Genomic DNA, 17,559 nt, shown 5'->3' on the forward strand with positions numbered 1-17,559 from the left:
GAAATTATTATTATCATATTTAATATCTAAATTGATAATAGACTACAAAATAATAAAATTTCAATAATACGAAAAAATAGATTAAAATTTACCTGAAATAATTTTGATAGAAATATAATCTGCTTGACATCTCTTGATACATTTTATACATATTATTATATAATATATGTATGCTAATTTTAATAGACGACTTTTAAATATCGTTGCTAAAAACCACCACACAATTTACAACATGAATGCGTTCTCTTCAGGAAAAGTGGTGAGAACGACAATTGACATGCGCTTTCTGCAACCTGTACAAATAACACGATGCTCTGCGCTGCGGTAGCGGCCATTAATCCACGCCTGCAAAAATAATCATCTTCCATCCCTATCTCTTATCATTACTAATAAGAAAATAATTAATTATAATGGTAGGCGGAAAGAAAATTTCGTACCTTAAGGGAGTCCCCCATATTGACTACAAATGAATGAGACAGATGTTTGACGTTGAACCATTCACCCTTACCAGATCGAATCTGAAGACCTCTTACATCATCTGAATACAGAATTGTGAGGCACCCAGTATCTGTATGGGAGACAAGCGCCTCCTCCCCGATGGACATGTTTTCCAGTGAATAACCGTTTATACGCAAAACTTTTGCACAGTTTTCAAAGTAATTGTGGTAGAAATTCTGGGCATCCAATCCTAGGCCTGCAAGAATTATTTTTGTGATTTTGTGTGCAAGATCTGAGACACACGAAGCGTATGCTGCCATCGCTTCGCTGCCAAAATATAATACATGAATTTCAAATAATTAGACATAGCCGAATCAAGTGGCATTAGAGGAAGGAAAATGAAAGATGAATAATATACCATAAATTGGGGTTCTTTTCAGGGCACAGTTTTGCATACATTTGCTCAAAGGAACCTGGACTGGTCGAGTCTCGAAGGTGAAAGGTCTCATAGTTTCCTCTTCGGAAGTAAGTATCGAATGGCTTACCAGCTGAGGTTTTGTCTTTGACCTCGTTAGGCATGGATAATAAATTCCGGCCACCATTCTCAGCCTTTTGTAGAAGATCTACTGGAATTCCATGATTGACAAGTTGGAAAAATCCCCATTCTTTGCAGGCCTCTCTGAGTTTGGCGAGCTCAGGATGATATTGAAGTTAGTCCAGTTCCTGAGTATCCAAGTCTCTTGGAAATTTGGAAATGTCGATGAGAGGAAGAACCACTTCAGATACTGTGGCTTCAAGGGGTAAAGACATTATGTGTGTTGCTGCAATAACAAGGTAGAAGAATGGGCAGTGCTTTATCAATTCATATTCAAGTTCCTTCCATTTAATAACGTTCTCCCTGGTATGGTATTTTTGCGTAGCTTCGACATTTCGTTAAAAATAATGACTACGTCTAAAATTGAAGAGAATGGTTATCTCTAAGAACAGATGGTTTAACCAGTTTTCTTGATATTTTCGTTTAGTGCTATTGAGGCGATGGAATTTAAGAAGCAATCATACATTGGATAAGTGGGGAATCTAGGCTTGTTCTACCGGATCTGCAATTGCCATGCCTTCTGGTTAATCTTTCTATTCTTGTGGAGGATTATGTATGGTCTTTAGTGTTTGTTTGATGCCGATTCCTTTATGGTCGTTAGGGTTATGTATGGTCGTTAGTGTTTGGTTGTGCTGATTGCTATATGGTCCGATTTTATAATAATCTTGTGGTTTGTTAGTGTTTGTTTGATCTTAGGATTACTACCTTTTGGAGATATCTTAATTCTATACCTCCTATGATGCTCTATTCGATTATGGTAATAAAAAGTTGCCCTATTGGTTACGGAGCATCTAGATGATAATTATTAATTGGTAGAGAATCTCTACTAGAATTGGTTTTGTACTATAATGAGTATTTTATAGTGTAGGAGGATAAGATCGAATATAATGGTATCTAGCTATCATTATTTACATTCATTTTTCTTCTTCTTCTTCTTCTCTTCTTTTCTTTTTGGGTCCCTTAGACTAATAAATCGTATCATGGTTAGTTTTCATGTGTGCTAAAAGGTTAATGAGGTAATCTATTGTATGTGCTAATAGTATACATATTGAAAATAATGAGCTCAATATGTAATTTTGTTTCATTTTGATTTAATATTTTAAATGATCTTGTATTTATGAATCATAATGTGATACTATTATCCCAACAATCAAACCATATTCCACCATTGAGTAGTTGGCATTAACTTGTTCAATATTAAGGTCGTTTCCTTTATGTAGTTGGCCATTTTTAGATCACTAGTGGACCATTGATCATAATCTTGATATTGTAGATAATATAGTTAGCACAATCTAAAAATGTATCAAGGTTCATTATTGGTCTATCTTATGTTCTTAATGTGGAGAATTCTTGTGATGCATATGAGCTACGGAGGTAGTTATGGTTTCACTATATCTTAAGATGACATTAAGTATTGCATGGTTAGCACATCCCAATATTTTTGTTGGAGCTTTGTATCTCTCTTATGTTGCACTAGATACCATATACAATTATAAGCTATTATGTATGGTTATGTTTACATTGTTATATTTATTGTCTATTATCTATATTGCTTATATTGAAACCATCACTTCATTCTACTATTATGCATTAATAATGATGTCAAGCAAATATATCTATTTGGTGCATAGCTTTAGTGGTGAGACCATAGATTATTAGTGTGTAATGAGATTAGCAAACATAAAATTGACATGCTTCTAGATTTTTACTGTCAAGAAGTTTCTATTTAATCTTTTAATTATGGCATATTTGATCAAGATAGATTGTATGATATATTCATCTCCAATAAGCTCGATTCAATTATACTAGTTGGAAATTATGTCATTGGTTATAGAGGATCTAGATCATCACTATGATTTCTTGGGGATATGTTGTAGAAATCATGGGGGCCTATGGGTATTTACTGATTATTTTATGATGCAAAAGGTAATGATGAAATATAATTAAATTCAAGTATCATGATTTTTATTTTAATTGTCCTTTATAGAAATCAATCATTTCATGGTTCTTGTTGATGTAGGCTAAAAATATATATAAGTTTATTAGATTTTTATCATAATGGCATCCATATAATTTATGAGCTCAACATGTCTATATGGTATGAGTGGTTTGTTGAAAAATTGGATATCTAGCACAAATATAACACAATTACATGATTGTTACATAGTCATATTAAAAACATAAAATATAATATTGACTTTCATGGGATAATCTACATTAAAAATTATTTGCATATAAAGCCATACAATTCTTGTACAAACAAAGAAGAAATTACTACAAGAGTTGATCACAACAATCCTTTTATCAACTTTGATGAAGTAGCTTCATCAATCCTCGTCACACACCTAGTAACCACAAATTTGACTCTATTAGTGGATCTCCTAATTGCAAACCCTACAAAAAACATACGTATAACATGATACAACATAAATTTTATCCATCCTCCTTGCAAAATAAGAGAATATATTTTTTCCAAATTTCAACATTTCCTCCAAGTGTCTCAAAATCCCTCTACTAGTGTTGGACACTAAGAAAAACTCTCCTCCAAGAGCCCACTTCTTCTCCAATTGTGTCAATATCCTTCCTATGATGTTGTTAAACTAATCTTCCTACACTATACCAAAGAACTCGAACTAATGTAGATATATCAAATGCGCGCACTCACTCCATGAAGGGACACAAATGTGACATGGTGCTTCACATGTTGTATATCATTTTTTAGTGAGAAGTTAGATTGAGATGATAAATATTCTCCATTCTCTATTTTCTCCAACCTCCAGTGTTTCTCATTTTACACTATCAATTTGACATTGCATTAGATTCTCCAAAAGTACCAACACCAAATTTTTCAATTCTTTGTCAGGATTTGTGGATGGTTTGAAGAGTGCAAGTATATAGTATAAATATTATTATAATGTGTTAGGCTTAACTAAAATCACTCTTGTATACAATATATAGAATTATTTATACTTCCTTAATTTTCCTTAATAGTACAAAGCATACAATTACATTTTTAACAAAACTTCCTCTTTGTATTTCTCAAGAAATCCTATTAAATTTCATATTTATTATGGTGTTTTTTCCTTATTAATCAAACTCTCTATGACACTTCCTAAAATATGAAGAATAATTTAAAATTTTGAAATAATATTTGTTTTACCTATTACTTCTTATATTAACCTCCCATTGTGATATGTTATTGATCGACTCACACCTCTTCTTATTTATTATAAGCTAAACCCTTGTCCACTTTCAAGCATGCCATGAGAAGAATTGATACATTTTGAAGCCTTGAAAAAGGAATGAGTATTATACAACTTCATTTAAATGTGTAGGGCAAGTGCAAGCTAATGAGTCACAAATTCGCGGATGTCTGCGTGTTGGAAAACATGCTCCTCAAAACCGGCCCCCTTTTTTTACCCATTTCAAAAAAATGCAGGCCCGTTAATGGTTCGGGCTCCCGAGCTGAAAGGTGATGGGGGCTTGAAGCTAAAGTAAACGGGCCCCCATTTTTAAATTGTATTTTTACCCTTTTTGGGCGAATTTTTTCATTTTCACCATGACAGTAAATTGAGAAGAGGAGATAAAAATGGGCCCCCATGCTATGGATTCGATTTCAAGCCTCCATCACTATCCCAAGTACACATTCAGTCATCTATTTTCACATTTCATAATTTTCTTGTATATTTTTCCTGTTTTTTGTGTATTATTTAGTTTTTTTTGTATTAGTTTAGTTTTTTGTTTAAGTAGCCTATAAACAAATTAGTTTTTATATTTTTAAATTCTTGATTTTGATCTAAAATATTATTCAATAGTTATCCCTAAACCCTAATCAACAAACTTACAAATCAAAACCAAACCTAGATAGTTAAGAAAACAAAATATCAAATTAGATATCTTAGAAACATCAAAACGAAAACGAAATAGAAATAAAAACAAAAATGAAAATGAAATCGAAACAAAAAAAAACGAAAATGAAATCAAAACAAAAACAAAAACGAAAACAAAATCGAAACAAAAACAAAAATGAAAACGAAATCGAAAAAAAAAAAAAATGAAAACAAAATTGAAACAAAAACAAAAACGAAAAGGAAATTAAAAAAAAACCAAACATATGTACCAAAATTGTTCTTAATTCATTCAAAACAAAACCGAACATATGTACCAAAATTGTTCTTAATTCATTCAAAACAAAACCGAACATATGTACCAAAATTGTTCTTAATCCTCATTAGGCAATACAAAACTTACCACTATTAGTATAACCTTATAAGTAATTAACATTACTCTTCAAATTTTAGATATCAAAGTTTAGGCTTAGGTTTATGCCATGTCATGGCATAAAGGTCCTATTATGGTCCTATTATATCATGTGGTGGTATAAAAGGACCAATTATGGACACATTATGTCATGTCATGGCATAATAGGACACATTATGCCATGATGGCATAATATGTCCTATTATGTCATGGCATTGCATAATGGGTCCATAGTTGGTCCTCTTATATCATGTCATGGAATAATAGGACCTATTATGGCATAATAGGACCTATTATGGTATAATAGGTCCTATTATGCCATGACATTTCATAATAGTCCACCTATTATGCCATCATGGCATAACAGGTCCATAATACGACCTATTAAGCCACAACATGACATGATTTTCTTGAATTGCCAACTTCATCATCTAATTCATCTCCAACACTTAAACTATACTAATTAGACATGTTTACTTAGTATGATAGGACCAACTATGGACCTATTATGCCACCATGACATTGCATAATAGGTCCATAGTTGGTCCTATTATTAGATTTTTAAAAACTTTTAAATATCTTGTGTATCATTTAACATATCCACACCTAAAGGATTTGGTCTTACATTAAAATTAATAAAGAGAGCAAAGTAAACATAATTTTTTTATTCATGGGTGAAAACCATTCTTATGACACCTTGGACAAGTACCTTGGCATCATGTATAATTTTTTTTTAAAAGTACCCTACACTTAGGAGTATACCATAATCCATTCAAATTATCTTTATTCACAACCATCCTTGTCAACATCCATATCATGTATCTCACATTCCTAGTTTTTGAACTTGATTCAAGTGTTTTAATCATTTTGAGACATGTTTTAGGAAAATTCTAATATATAAAATCTTATATACAGAGAACTCTTACAAAAAAATTGAGAAGATGAGTAACATATATCCACATCTCTACCAAAGTAGGGAGTATGAGTTGAACATGTGATTCCTACCTAGGTAGATATCTACCCAAGTAATCTTACCCTATCCTCTAGGTGCAAATATGCAATACAATAGTTAGCTATATGCAAGAAAATAATGATGCACCAACAAAGTGAATGTACACATTGAGGTGACACATAACATAAAAGAGAAACCACTAGATATCACATAATTTAATCTTTTATGTTTACTTCATATTCTATTACCTCACTTGTAGCGCATGTTTAATATTTTCTCACTTGATTTTATTTTTTAATCTTACTTTTACTTCATGTGTAAATTATCTCCTAGTTTTACATTATCTAATCTTTATTAGTAACTAGACTAATTTCCCATAATGTTATGTCTTATACTTTAATCTTTGTTCTATCTTATGATCTTCAAGACTATTTGCTTCACATGTATGTCCATATAGTGTTTTTTTATCTTATTAAAGCATTATCTTATGTTTGTATATTGGTTAATCTATCTTCTTAAAGTATTATCTTATGTTCATACATTGGGCAATTTATCACTTTAGATCCTATTACCCCACTTTTAGGGCATGCATTCTATTATCACTTTAGATCCTATTATCACTTTAGATCCTATTAATCACTTTAGATCCATATACTTCCACGAATTTGTGCATGTATTCTATTACCCCACTTGTAGGGCATGTTTAATATTTTCTCACTTGATTTCCTTTTTTAATCCTACTTTTACTTCATTTGTAAATTATCTCCTATTTATACATTATCTAATGTTTATTAGTAACTAGACTAATTTCCCATAATGATTTATGTTTTATACTTTAATCTTTGTTCTAGCTTATGATCTTAAAGACTATTTGCTTCACATATATGTTCATATAGTGTTTTTTTTATCTTATTAAAGCGTTATCTTATGTTTGTATATTGGTTAATCTATCTTCTTAAAGTATTATCTTATGTTCATACATTGGGAAATTTAAAACTTTAGATCATATTACCCCACTTGTAGGGCATGTATTCTATTATCACTTTAGATCCTTATACTTCCACGAATTTGTGCATGCATTATATTACCCCATTTGTAGGGCATGTTTAATATTTTCTCACTTGATTTCCTTTTTTAATTGTACTTTTACTTCATGTGTAAATTATCTCCTATTTTTACATTATCTAATCTTTGTTAGTAACTAGACTAATTTCCCATAATGACTTATGTTTTATACTTTAATCTTTGTTCTATCTTGTGATTCTCAAGACTATTTGCTTCACATGTATGTTCATATAGTGTTTTTTTAATCTTATTAAACCATTATCTTATGTTTGTATATTGGTTAATCGATCTTCTTAAAGTATTATCTTATGTTCATACATTGGGTAATTTATCACTTTAGATCCTATTACCCCACTTGTAGCACATGCATTCTATTATCACTTTAGATCCTATTATCACTTTAGATCCTTATACTTCCGCGAATTTCTGCACGTATTCTATTACCCCACTTGTAGGGCATGTTTAATATTTTCTCACTTGATTTCCTTTTTTAATCCTACTTTTACTTCATGTGTAAATTATCTCCTATTTTTACATTATCTAATCTTTATTAGTAACTAGACTAATTTCCTATCTCCTATTTTTAAATTATCTAATCTTTATTAGTAACTAGACTAATTTCCCATAATGATTTATGTCTTATACTTTAATCTTTGTTCTATCTTATGATGTTCAAGACTATTTGCTTTACATGTATGTTCATATAGTGTTTTGTTTATCTTATTAAAGCATTATCTTATGTTTGTATATTGGTTAATCTATCTTCTTAAAGTATTATCTTATGTTCATACATTGGGCAATTTATCACTTTAGATCCTATTACCCCACTTGTAGGGCATGTTTAATATTTTCTCACTTGATTTCCTTTTTTAATCCAACTTTTACTTCATGTGTAAATTATCTCCTATTTTTACATTATCTAATCTTTATTAGTAACTAGACTAATTTCCCATAATGATTTATGTCTTATACTTTAATCTTTGTTCTATCTTATGATCTTCAAGACTATATGCTTCACATGTATGTTCATATAGTGTTTTTTTCTAGTCTTATTAAAGCATTATCTTATGTTTGTATATTGGTTAATCTATCTTCTTAAAGTATTATCTTATGTTCATAGATCAGGCAATTTATCACTTTAGATCCTATTATCACTTTAGATCCTTATACTTCCACGAATTTGCACATGTATTCTATTACCCCACTTGTAGGGCATGTTTAATATTTTCTCACTTGATTTCCTTTTTTAATCCTACTTTTACTTCATGTGTAAATTATCTCCTATTTTTACATTATCTAATCTTTATTAGTAACTAGACTAATTTCCCATAATGATTTATGTCTTATACTTTAATCTTTGTTCTATCTTATGATCTTCAAGACTATTTTCTTCACATGTGTGTTCATATAGTGTTTTTTTTTATCTTATTAAACCATTATCTTATGTTTGTATATTGGTTAATCTATATTCTTAAAGTATTATCTTATGTTCATACATTGGGCAATTTGTCACTTTAGATCCTATTACCCCACTTGTAGGGCATGCATTCTATTATCACTTTAGATCCTTATACTTTCGCAAATTTGTGCATGTATTCTATTACCCCACTTGTAGGGCATGTTTAATATTTTCTCACTTGATTTTCTTTTTTAATCCTACTTTTACTTCATTTGTAAATTATCTCCTATTTTTATATTATCTAATCTCTATTAGTAACTAGTCTAATATCTCATAATTATTTATGTCTTATACTTTAATCTTTGTTCTATATTATGATCTTCAAGACTATCTGCTTCACATGTATGTTCATATAGTGGTTTTTTTATCTTATTAAAGCATTATCTTATGTTTGTATATTGGTTAATCTATCTTCTTAAAGTATTATCTTATGTTCATACATTGGGCAATTTATCACTTTAGATCCTATTACCCCACTTGTAGGGCATGTATTCTATTATCACTTTAGATCCTTATACTTCCACGAATTTGTGCATGTATTCTATTACCCCACTTGTAGGGCATGTTTAATATTTTCTCACTTGATTTCCTTTTTTAATCCTACTTTTACTTCATGTGTAAATTATCTCCTATTTTTACATTATCTAATCTTTATTAGTAACTAGACTAATTTCCCAGAATGATTTCTATCTTATACTTTAATCTTTGTTCTATGTTATGATCTTCAAGACTATTTGCTTCACATGTATGTTCATAGAGTGTTTTTTAATCTTATTAAAGCATTATCTTATGTTTGTATATTGGTTAATCTATTTTCTTAAACTATTATCTTATGTTCATACATTAGGCAATTTATCACTTTAGATCATTTTTGTATATCCTTCTATTTATATATAATTATATCTTATGTTCATACATTGGCCTATTATTTTAGAGAATATAATAGATTATCACTATTTGATCATGCATTTTTGCATCTTAGTATCATATGATTGTGCCTCACATGATGATCATATTATCATATCTTGGTTTATAGAGCGTAATGATCTTACATTTCAATATCTAATCTCAAGCACTTATCATCAATCGTTATATATTCTTACACTAGAAGGAGGATCATCTTATTTCCCACTTCTTTATTGATCTTATGTATGAAATATTTTATATTGATTTTAATAGTTGATGGATTTTACAAGAAATGAATGCATTAAATTGAATATATAATAGATTTATGAAGTTTCATTGAAAGTTTTTATTAAGTTTTGTGCGCAAATTTTATATTTAAAGATTCAATAGTATGTACATGTATATTTTTTTAAATTTAATATTATATTATATTTCATGTGTATCTCATTCAACAACATAGAAATGTTACTATTTATAAAAAAATTTTTTTTAAACTAAAATAGATTCTTCTTTGACATAGAGTTGTATATAATTCATGTATATCTTTATATATGCAAGAGCTCTTTGTTATCATGGATGTCTTTGATATAGATGAACTATTAGGTGAAAATCCCCCACCACAACCCCCTCCTCCTCCACCACCACCACCACCACCACCACCACCACCTCCACCCCCTAGACTGGATAAAATTCATTTAAGAGAACGAATTATTGAAAACCTACAAGTGATTGAACAAAATATTGTTGCTATCCAAAATGAGCCAATCATGCCTCCCCCTCTTCTAGAGTTTGCAAAATCAATGCAAACTATTGTCGAGTCAGCTAGATCTGTTGATTCTCAATTAGATCAATTTCATAGATGATGAGAAGAGTTGCATGTTTTTATGCCAATGGTTTAACTTATAGGCAAATCACTAATCTGAAAATAACCAAAGCTCATTTATGTCCATATTTTACTAACCCTAAAAAAAGAGAACCAATGCAACCTAACCAGAAAAAAATTTCAATTAGGTGGTGTGTGCATCCAGAAATGGCTAGACACTTTTGGGATAGATGGTGGATGGTTTTTGATTATCCACCACATCGTAATTATGAGGTCCCTTTTTATTTTTTGAAGAAATTATACTGTGAGTTTGTAATGAACCAAAAACCAAATTATTTTGACATTAAGTCATTTCAGGGTGTTGGTCATGGAATGCCACAACATAGATTAGGGGCACGGAGTAATAATCCCCTACCAGATCCACCCATAGTTCCACTTGTTGCTCCATCAATTCCTACAGATGTTCAAAATACATCATTCATTTCAACATTGGATGCTTTGACTTCCCTCACAAGTAACCTAAGTGAGCAAGTTGCTCACATGGCATCCGCTCCTCAATGGATGCCACATATGTGTTCGAGTTATCATGAGACATGTGTAGGTCCTACTGCTAATGCAGGATCTACTTCAGTTCCAGCTAAGCATGATGCAACAGATGATAGTATGATGACATCATATATGGATTTTCTTTGCTCAGATGATCAGCTTGACCAGGTATAGATATATATACATGTACATGTCAATATTTTAATACTTCATTAAATATAGGTATAAATTAAGTGCATGCCTTTTTTTTATACAATCTAATACTTCATTAAATAAATTTTGTTTATTTAGATAAGGACTACACCTAATATTAGAGTCAATATTGCATCTACTGGCACACAACTCGGCACACCCTATGGGGTATAGTATAAATTTCTATTTAGACATTGTATTATCTTTTTAGGTTAATATGTTATCATCGTATACTATATAAATTTTCATGTTGATACATTAAATGCTTCTTTGTCTAGGATTCAGATCATGAGGGACTCTCTACATCACATCGAGAAGAGGGTCTGACTACTATGACACCATCTATGGTTTATATCTTATAATTTATAAATTAAATATGAACTCTTACAACATTGTAACTTAACTTGAAATTATTTAGTACACATATATAAGTTCACTAAATATGATTTCATTAAATGCATGTATGCAGGTGGACACTACCATTAGGATAGGTTATCCTCATAATTTTGATCAGAGCCAATTTGAACGCACATCGACATCCTCTGAGGTATTAATATGTAATAATTGATTTGATCTTATTTTGACTCTTAATTTAAGATTTAATTGGACACTTTGAATTTGACCTTGTATAGGAGTTAGCTAGCACTACATTTGGTGTTGATACTGCACAAGATACTGCTAGAGGAGATACTACTATAGGATCTGATGAGCATATGGTAAGTTTGTAACTTAATTTATGAATTCTAACTATATTTGATAAATTATTCTTTTAGTAGTTAATTTCAAGTATTTTAATATTATTTTTTTCTTGTACAACATGAGACGGATGGATCTGGACCACGTCCTAGGGACAAGAGACCACGAGATGTTATTGATGATAGCACTTAGATTTTACTATTTATTTGGCACTGATATGTACTCTTTTATGGACTTTACACATTTGTTTACACGTGCACATACTTTATATATATGCATAGTTACATAATAGGATTAGATCATATATATTTTGTGCATACTTTATATATTTTGTGCACATTAGATATTATGTGGAGTTCATCATGTTACCATCCAGATATATATGGATTAGATATTATATGAATTATGTGGACTTGAAATTTTACTATTTATTTGGCTCTGATATGTACTTTTTTATGGACTTTACACATTTGTTTACATGTGCACATACTTTATATATATGGATAGTTGCATAATAGGATTAGATCATATATATTATGTGCATACTTTATGTGCATTGTTCCCATTAGATATTATGTGGACTTGAAATTATGTGAAATTATATTTTGTGCACATTAGATCATATATATTTTGTGCATACTTTATATATTATGTGGACTTGAAATTTTATTTATGGAAGTTGTGCTTAAATAACTTTATATGGATTATGTGGACTTGTAATTTTATTTTTGGAAATTTATTTAAATAGTTCTTGTGATTAGATAAACTAAAGGTGTACATCATGAACTAAGTATCGAAACATATCTTATAATTATAACATATTCTAAATTAAAAAGTATTAATCATCATAGATAAGCAAAATATATAATCAAATATATAATTACCATTACAATAATAATGAAGATAATCTAGAAAAGTATCAAAACAAAGATATTGAATAGAACTTGATTAAACCATAATTATCTCATTCATAAATTTGACCAATAGTCTCTCATTTATGTATATTACACAAAATGTAATCAAGAAGACATATCTAAAATAAAATAAACAATCTATTTAAATTATAATAATAAGGATTTATATCTCTCAAAATGCAACACAAATTACATGCACCAACAATAGTAGTCATTGAGGCCAAGTCTACTTTAAGAGACTTGGAAAAAACAATACATATGATTAGTTTTTATAATCAGGATGCATTGAATTTAAAATACAACATAAAGTATGCATAAACAATATAGTAGTCATTGAGGCCAAGTCTACTCTGAGAGACCTAGAAAAAATAAATACATATGATTAGTTTTTGTAATCAGGATGCATTGAATTTAAAATACAAAGGGATTTGCCTTAAGGGTACAAAAATTTAACTTACTTGTAATTATTCAAAATGAAACATAAAGTATGCACCAATAACTTTGTTTTCATTGATGCCTTCTACTTGTGGTAGACCTGAAACAAAATTTTACTAGATTAGATTTTATAATTATGATGCATGATTTAAAATGCTATATATAATATGCATCACAACTTTTAAAAGTGAGGTGGATTAAGGGTTCAAATTATAACTTACTTGATACTCATTCTGTTATACCATATGCATCCTCTCTCTTTTTCAAAGCATCTATAATTGTCTCGTGCTCTTCCATAGAGAGAGTCCATAATTGTTTATTAGCAGGCCTGCCATGATATCTATCCAATTTTATATTAGTTTCCACTACCAAATGTGAGTAATGTATAATCTTCTTCTCTAATTCATAATCTTCAAATGTGGGCAATCCATTCTTTCTTGTTAGATATTTGCATAGCCAAGTGCCAACAACAACTATAGATCCTGTTGGATAGTCATAACCATCATCATCCACTCAAGGAGTGGTTAGCTTAAGTTTTGGCTCTACACATTGAGCCAACCAATATTCTATCCCCTCTTCATTTTCCTTTGGTGCAACAATAACTTAGACATGTCATGTGCACAAAACAATTTTATTTTAATATTTAATGAGAAATAAAAACAAAAATATACACTGGAAGATTTCATAAATATGTACTATTTAATAAATCAAAACAAATTTCAAAAATAATTTCACCTTGTTGTGTAAGATCTAAAATGCGATCACAGTCATTTGATGCAAACATCTGATCCATATCTTCATCAGTTCTTTCATGAGGATCATTTGCATCTATGGGTGTCAATGGTCTTTGTTGCCATTCTTCAATCCATTCTTTATTCTCACAAAATTCCCAATCTCCAAAAACACAAAACTAACAAAAGCAAGCAAGTTGCCTTGTGAATATAGTCCATGTATTTGAATTAGAACTCTTAAACGAATTCCATTTAGCTGATCCATTGATGGTATTACAATCATGGTGAATAGGAATACTATCTTCGTTTATCAACCAAAAGAAACGTCGAATTGCAGAGTTTTTAGTTGATCCTTTTGACAACTTTGAATTGCACCAATCTACAACTACACGAGCATCTCTGAATTTCACTGCATTCTCAAATTTCAATTGTTCTCTAGCAAGAGCTCTTTTTACACAAGTACCAGCTCCATCGTGTTCCCCCTTACCATGTCCTGCTTCAAAAAAACTCCATAAATGTTGGACATTGGTTATCTTGTGAAATTTGCATAGCCAATAAAACATTCTTGCATTTTTTAATTGTCTAGTGCAGTTATCTAACCATATCATATGTTGTTTCATGTCAATTTCTCTTTCCTTAAGATTATCATAAAATACCTCGAAGCAATGCTGAACAAACTCTGAAGAGTGTAATCGATTATCACTAACATAGAAATGATACTCCCTCAAAAATTTTATGTCATCTTCTATACATTCATGGTCATGTCAATATATAATGTGCACAAATATGGCCACTTGCACTGAGTTGTAGTATTGTGATTGAGTTTCCTTTTGTGGTTTTAGAGTATAATTTTCTGCAAAATCCACAACTGATACTATTGTTCCAACTGCAAATGTGTTCTTGCATATGCGAAACTGTCCATCAAGCCATCAGGCATGTTGGGAATGTTTCACATATTTTGGAACAATATGAGTTTTAAACTCACTAATAAATGTATTCACACTATTTTGTTCTGTAATCAATTCTAAATGTTTTCCCATCTTTCCATCCTTTAGAGGGTATTCTATATTTTTAAATCCCCTAACATCAACCATTTTTTGTCCAAACTCAGATGAAACATGTTCATGCAAACATTCACCTATCAAAGAATAGTTCCCACATAAATTGCAAAGGCCATAAATGCATGATCTAGAAAGAAATAATTGTTCATTAGGTGGTTTACAAAATAAACTTCCAATAAAATCTTTTATAGTTTCAGGTGGAACATAAACACCACAATCCTGCACAAGATCATTACCATGCAACATACAACATATATATTGAAAAACATCATAATAGTAATGAAATTGGACATGAGTTTTACAACAAGAAGTTATTCTTTGTTTATTGATTTTAACATACCAGGGTTTGCATTTTTCAAATGATCTTTGACTAATTCATAAATTCATTAACATAGATTCATCACTAAATTTTTTAAAGAATTCAATTAGAGTCATGTCAAGAAGATGTTTTGGATGAGGATAACGAATTTTTGATCCCACCCTTAACTTTAAAATATCTCTAGCATTTGATGAAACTCTAGTGTTATCATGCCAAAATTTTGCAATTAATTGTTTAGTTTCATCATTTAATTTCATGTTTGACCTTTGAAGTCTACCACTAAAACTCCAACAATGGTCTAGTGGATCAATTTCAATTGTGTCTCTTCTTTTGGCCGCTCTTGACAAGGTTCTATGATGCAAGTTTAAATAGCCACTTATATCACTTAACATTCTTTTACTAACAATCATTTTGTCAACTATAGCAATCGTTATAACTCTAAATGTTGCATTCTTATCTTTAGATTGACTTGTTTTTCCGATAGAATCAATGGTATTGGCAACAGTAGATACAACTTGCTTATATGATTTTTCTTTTCTTTTTGGTTTTGCATAAATATCTATTTTTTTCATGACTATATGCATTTTTTATATTTTTATTAATTGTAGCATTAATTGACATTGGAATCCTAACTTTTTATTATAGAAAAATTGTTTATATAATTTGTTCGCATGCGTTCTGATCTGTCTCCAAGAAACTAACCCACTAAGATTATCTAGCATATTGCTATCAATAGTAAACAAATTAGTTTCATTTTCTTTCAGAGAGGGTGGTGTAATATTTTTATTTTTTATTTCTTTTCATATTGGTGTATGAAATTTATATCCAGCTTCATTTAAATCAGCAATTTGATTGACATCATAGTCATCAGGATTTAAAAACATACCAGGATTTGCATCCACATGAGCATTTGCATCAACAGTCATACCCATGTTTGGTTCTACATTTCTTGCATCCATCATGATGTCCTCAATGGTCTCATCTACAATGGGCACTGAACTAGATGCTTCAGAAGTGTTATTCAATTGTCGTTGTTGTGATCTTCGATCTCTTTGGCATTTTTCCTCCTCTCTTTGTGCTTGAATTTTGTCTGATGTCATTGTCCTATTTTTTTTCTTTTGACATTACTTAGAACCCATCTTTACAAACTCCTCTTCAAAAAAAATACCTTGTTACTGAGTTCTTCAAAAAATCATGTAAAAATATTAAAAAGTACTGCCAAATGATGTAAAAAATCTTTGTCAATATGGATTTCAATGATAGTGTGGTAAATCGATGCAGTCTATCTTTTCTTTTTACAGTAATGGTTATATGGAAACGAGGGCCCGTTATTAAATCCAACAGGCAAAAAAGTGGAACGGGCCCCCATTTATAAAATGGGCCCCTGATCAGTAGAATTTGAATCCACAACCCACCACTTGCCTCAGGATTAGGCATGGGATAGGCCTGGGATGGCCACACCTGAGACATGAACCTGCAAATTCAAATCTCCATGAATGAAAGCACAAATATGAACTTCTGAAATAGTTTATGTGCCTCTAATCAGAGAATTTTTATACGAAATTAAAACCCATTTCAGATTATACTGTCTAGATTCTAAATATTTAAATTTATTTAAAAATTGATTATTTTAACTATTTTTCATTTAATTTATACTAAATCAGGTCTATAAATTTGAAATATTAACTAATTTTGTTAATTTAATAACTTTTTATTTTAATGAATTTTAAAAAAAAAATTATATGTCATCAATCTACACAAAATTCTTTTCTATTTAAAAAAAAATTCAAAAAATGTTAAGTTTACGTCAAATTTTTCAAAAGATAATTACGACCATTAAAAAATTAATTAAAAAAAACATATTAGAAACAAAAATACAAAAAAATATGCTCCTCAATCTTCAGTGTGTTAAAAACCATTTCCCAAAATGGTTTGAGAAAAGAATTTTAATTGTGTCAAAAAGTGTGGGTCGTACACATGCATAGTATGGTCCTGAAACAGGCATTTTTAAAACATAGTTTTTAGAAATCCATTCAAAAAGTTATTTTTTATTATGTGGGTATTAAAATAAATTACATATTTGGAAAGTAAACTCAGAGGGCTATCTTTTATATTACTAATGTTTTCCAAGATTCAATCTCTAAGTGTTTCAAAATTTAAGCTCAAT

The 17,559-nt window shown here is 30.1% G+C and overlaps 1 protein-coding gene across 1 annotated transcript; it reads right to left on the reverse strand.

Annotated features, from left to right (window-relative positions):
• Positions 1-225: 225 nt before the first annotated feature.
• Positions 226-1,367, reverse strand: LOC131057227 (gibberellin 20-oxidase-like protein). Its single transcript, XM_059210465.1, has 4 exons — positions 1,330-1,367; positions 857-1,117; positions 438-765; positions 226-345 (listed from the first exon to the last, which is right to left on the reverse strand). Exons 1-4 carry the CDS (start codon positions 1,365-1,367, stop codon positions 226-228), a joined length of 747 nt encoding a protein of 248 aa, XP_059066448.1.
• Between the last annotated feature and the right edge of the window lie 16,192 nt (positions 1,368-17,559).

This window comes from Cryptomeria japonica, chromosome 8 (assembly GCF_030272615.1).
Source record: "Cryptomeria japonica chromosome 8, Sugi_1.0, whole genome shotgun sequence".
Taxonomy (NCBI): domain Eukaryota; kingdom Viridiplantae; phylum Streptophyta; class Pinopsida; order Cupressales; family Cupressaceae; genus Cryptomeria; species Cryptomeria japonica.

Excerpts from the sequence above, each read along its gene's own strand:
- LOC131057227 (XM_059210465.1), bottom strand. The coding sequence starts at position 1,367 with ATGTCGAAGCTACGCAAAAATACCATACCAGGGAGAAC. Across the intron at positions 1,118-1,329 it reads AATACCATACCAGGGAGAAC|AGAGGCCTGCAAAGAATGGG; the intron begins GTTATTAAATGG and ends CGCCAAACTCAG. Across the intron at positions 346-437 it reads ATATGGGGGACTCCCTTAAG|GCGTGGATTAATGGCCGCTA; the intron begins GTACGAAATTTT and ends TTATTTTTGCAG.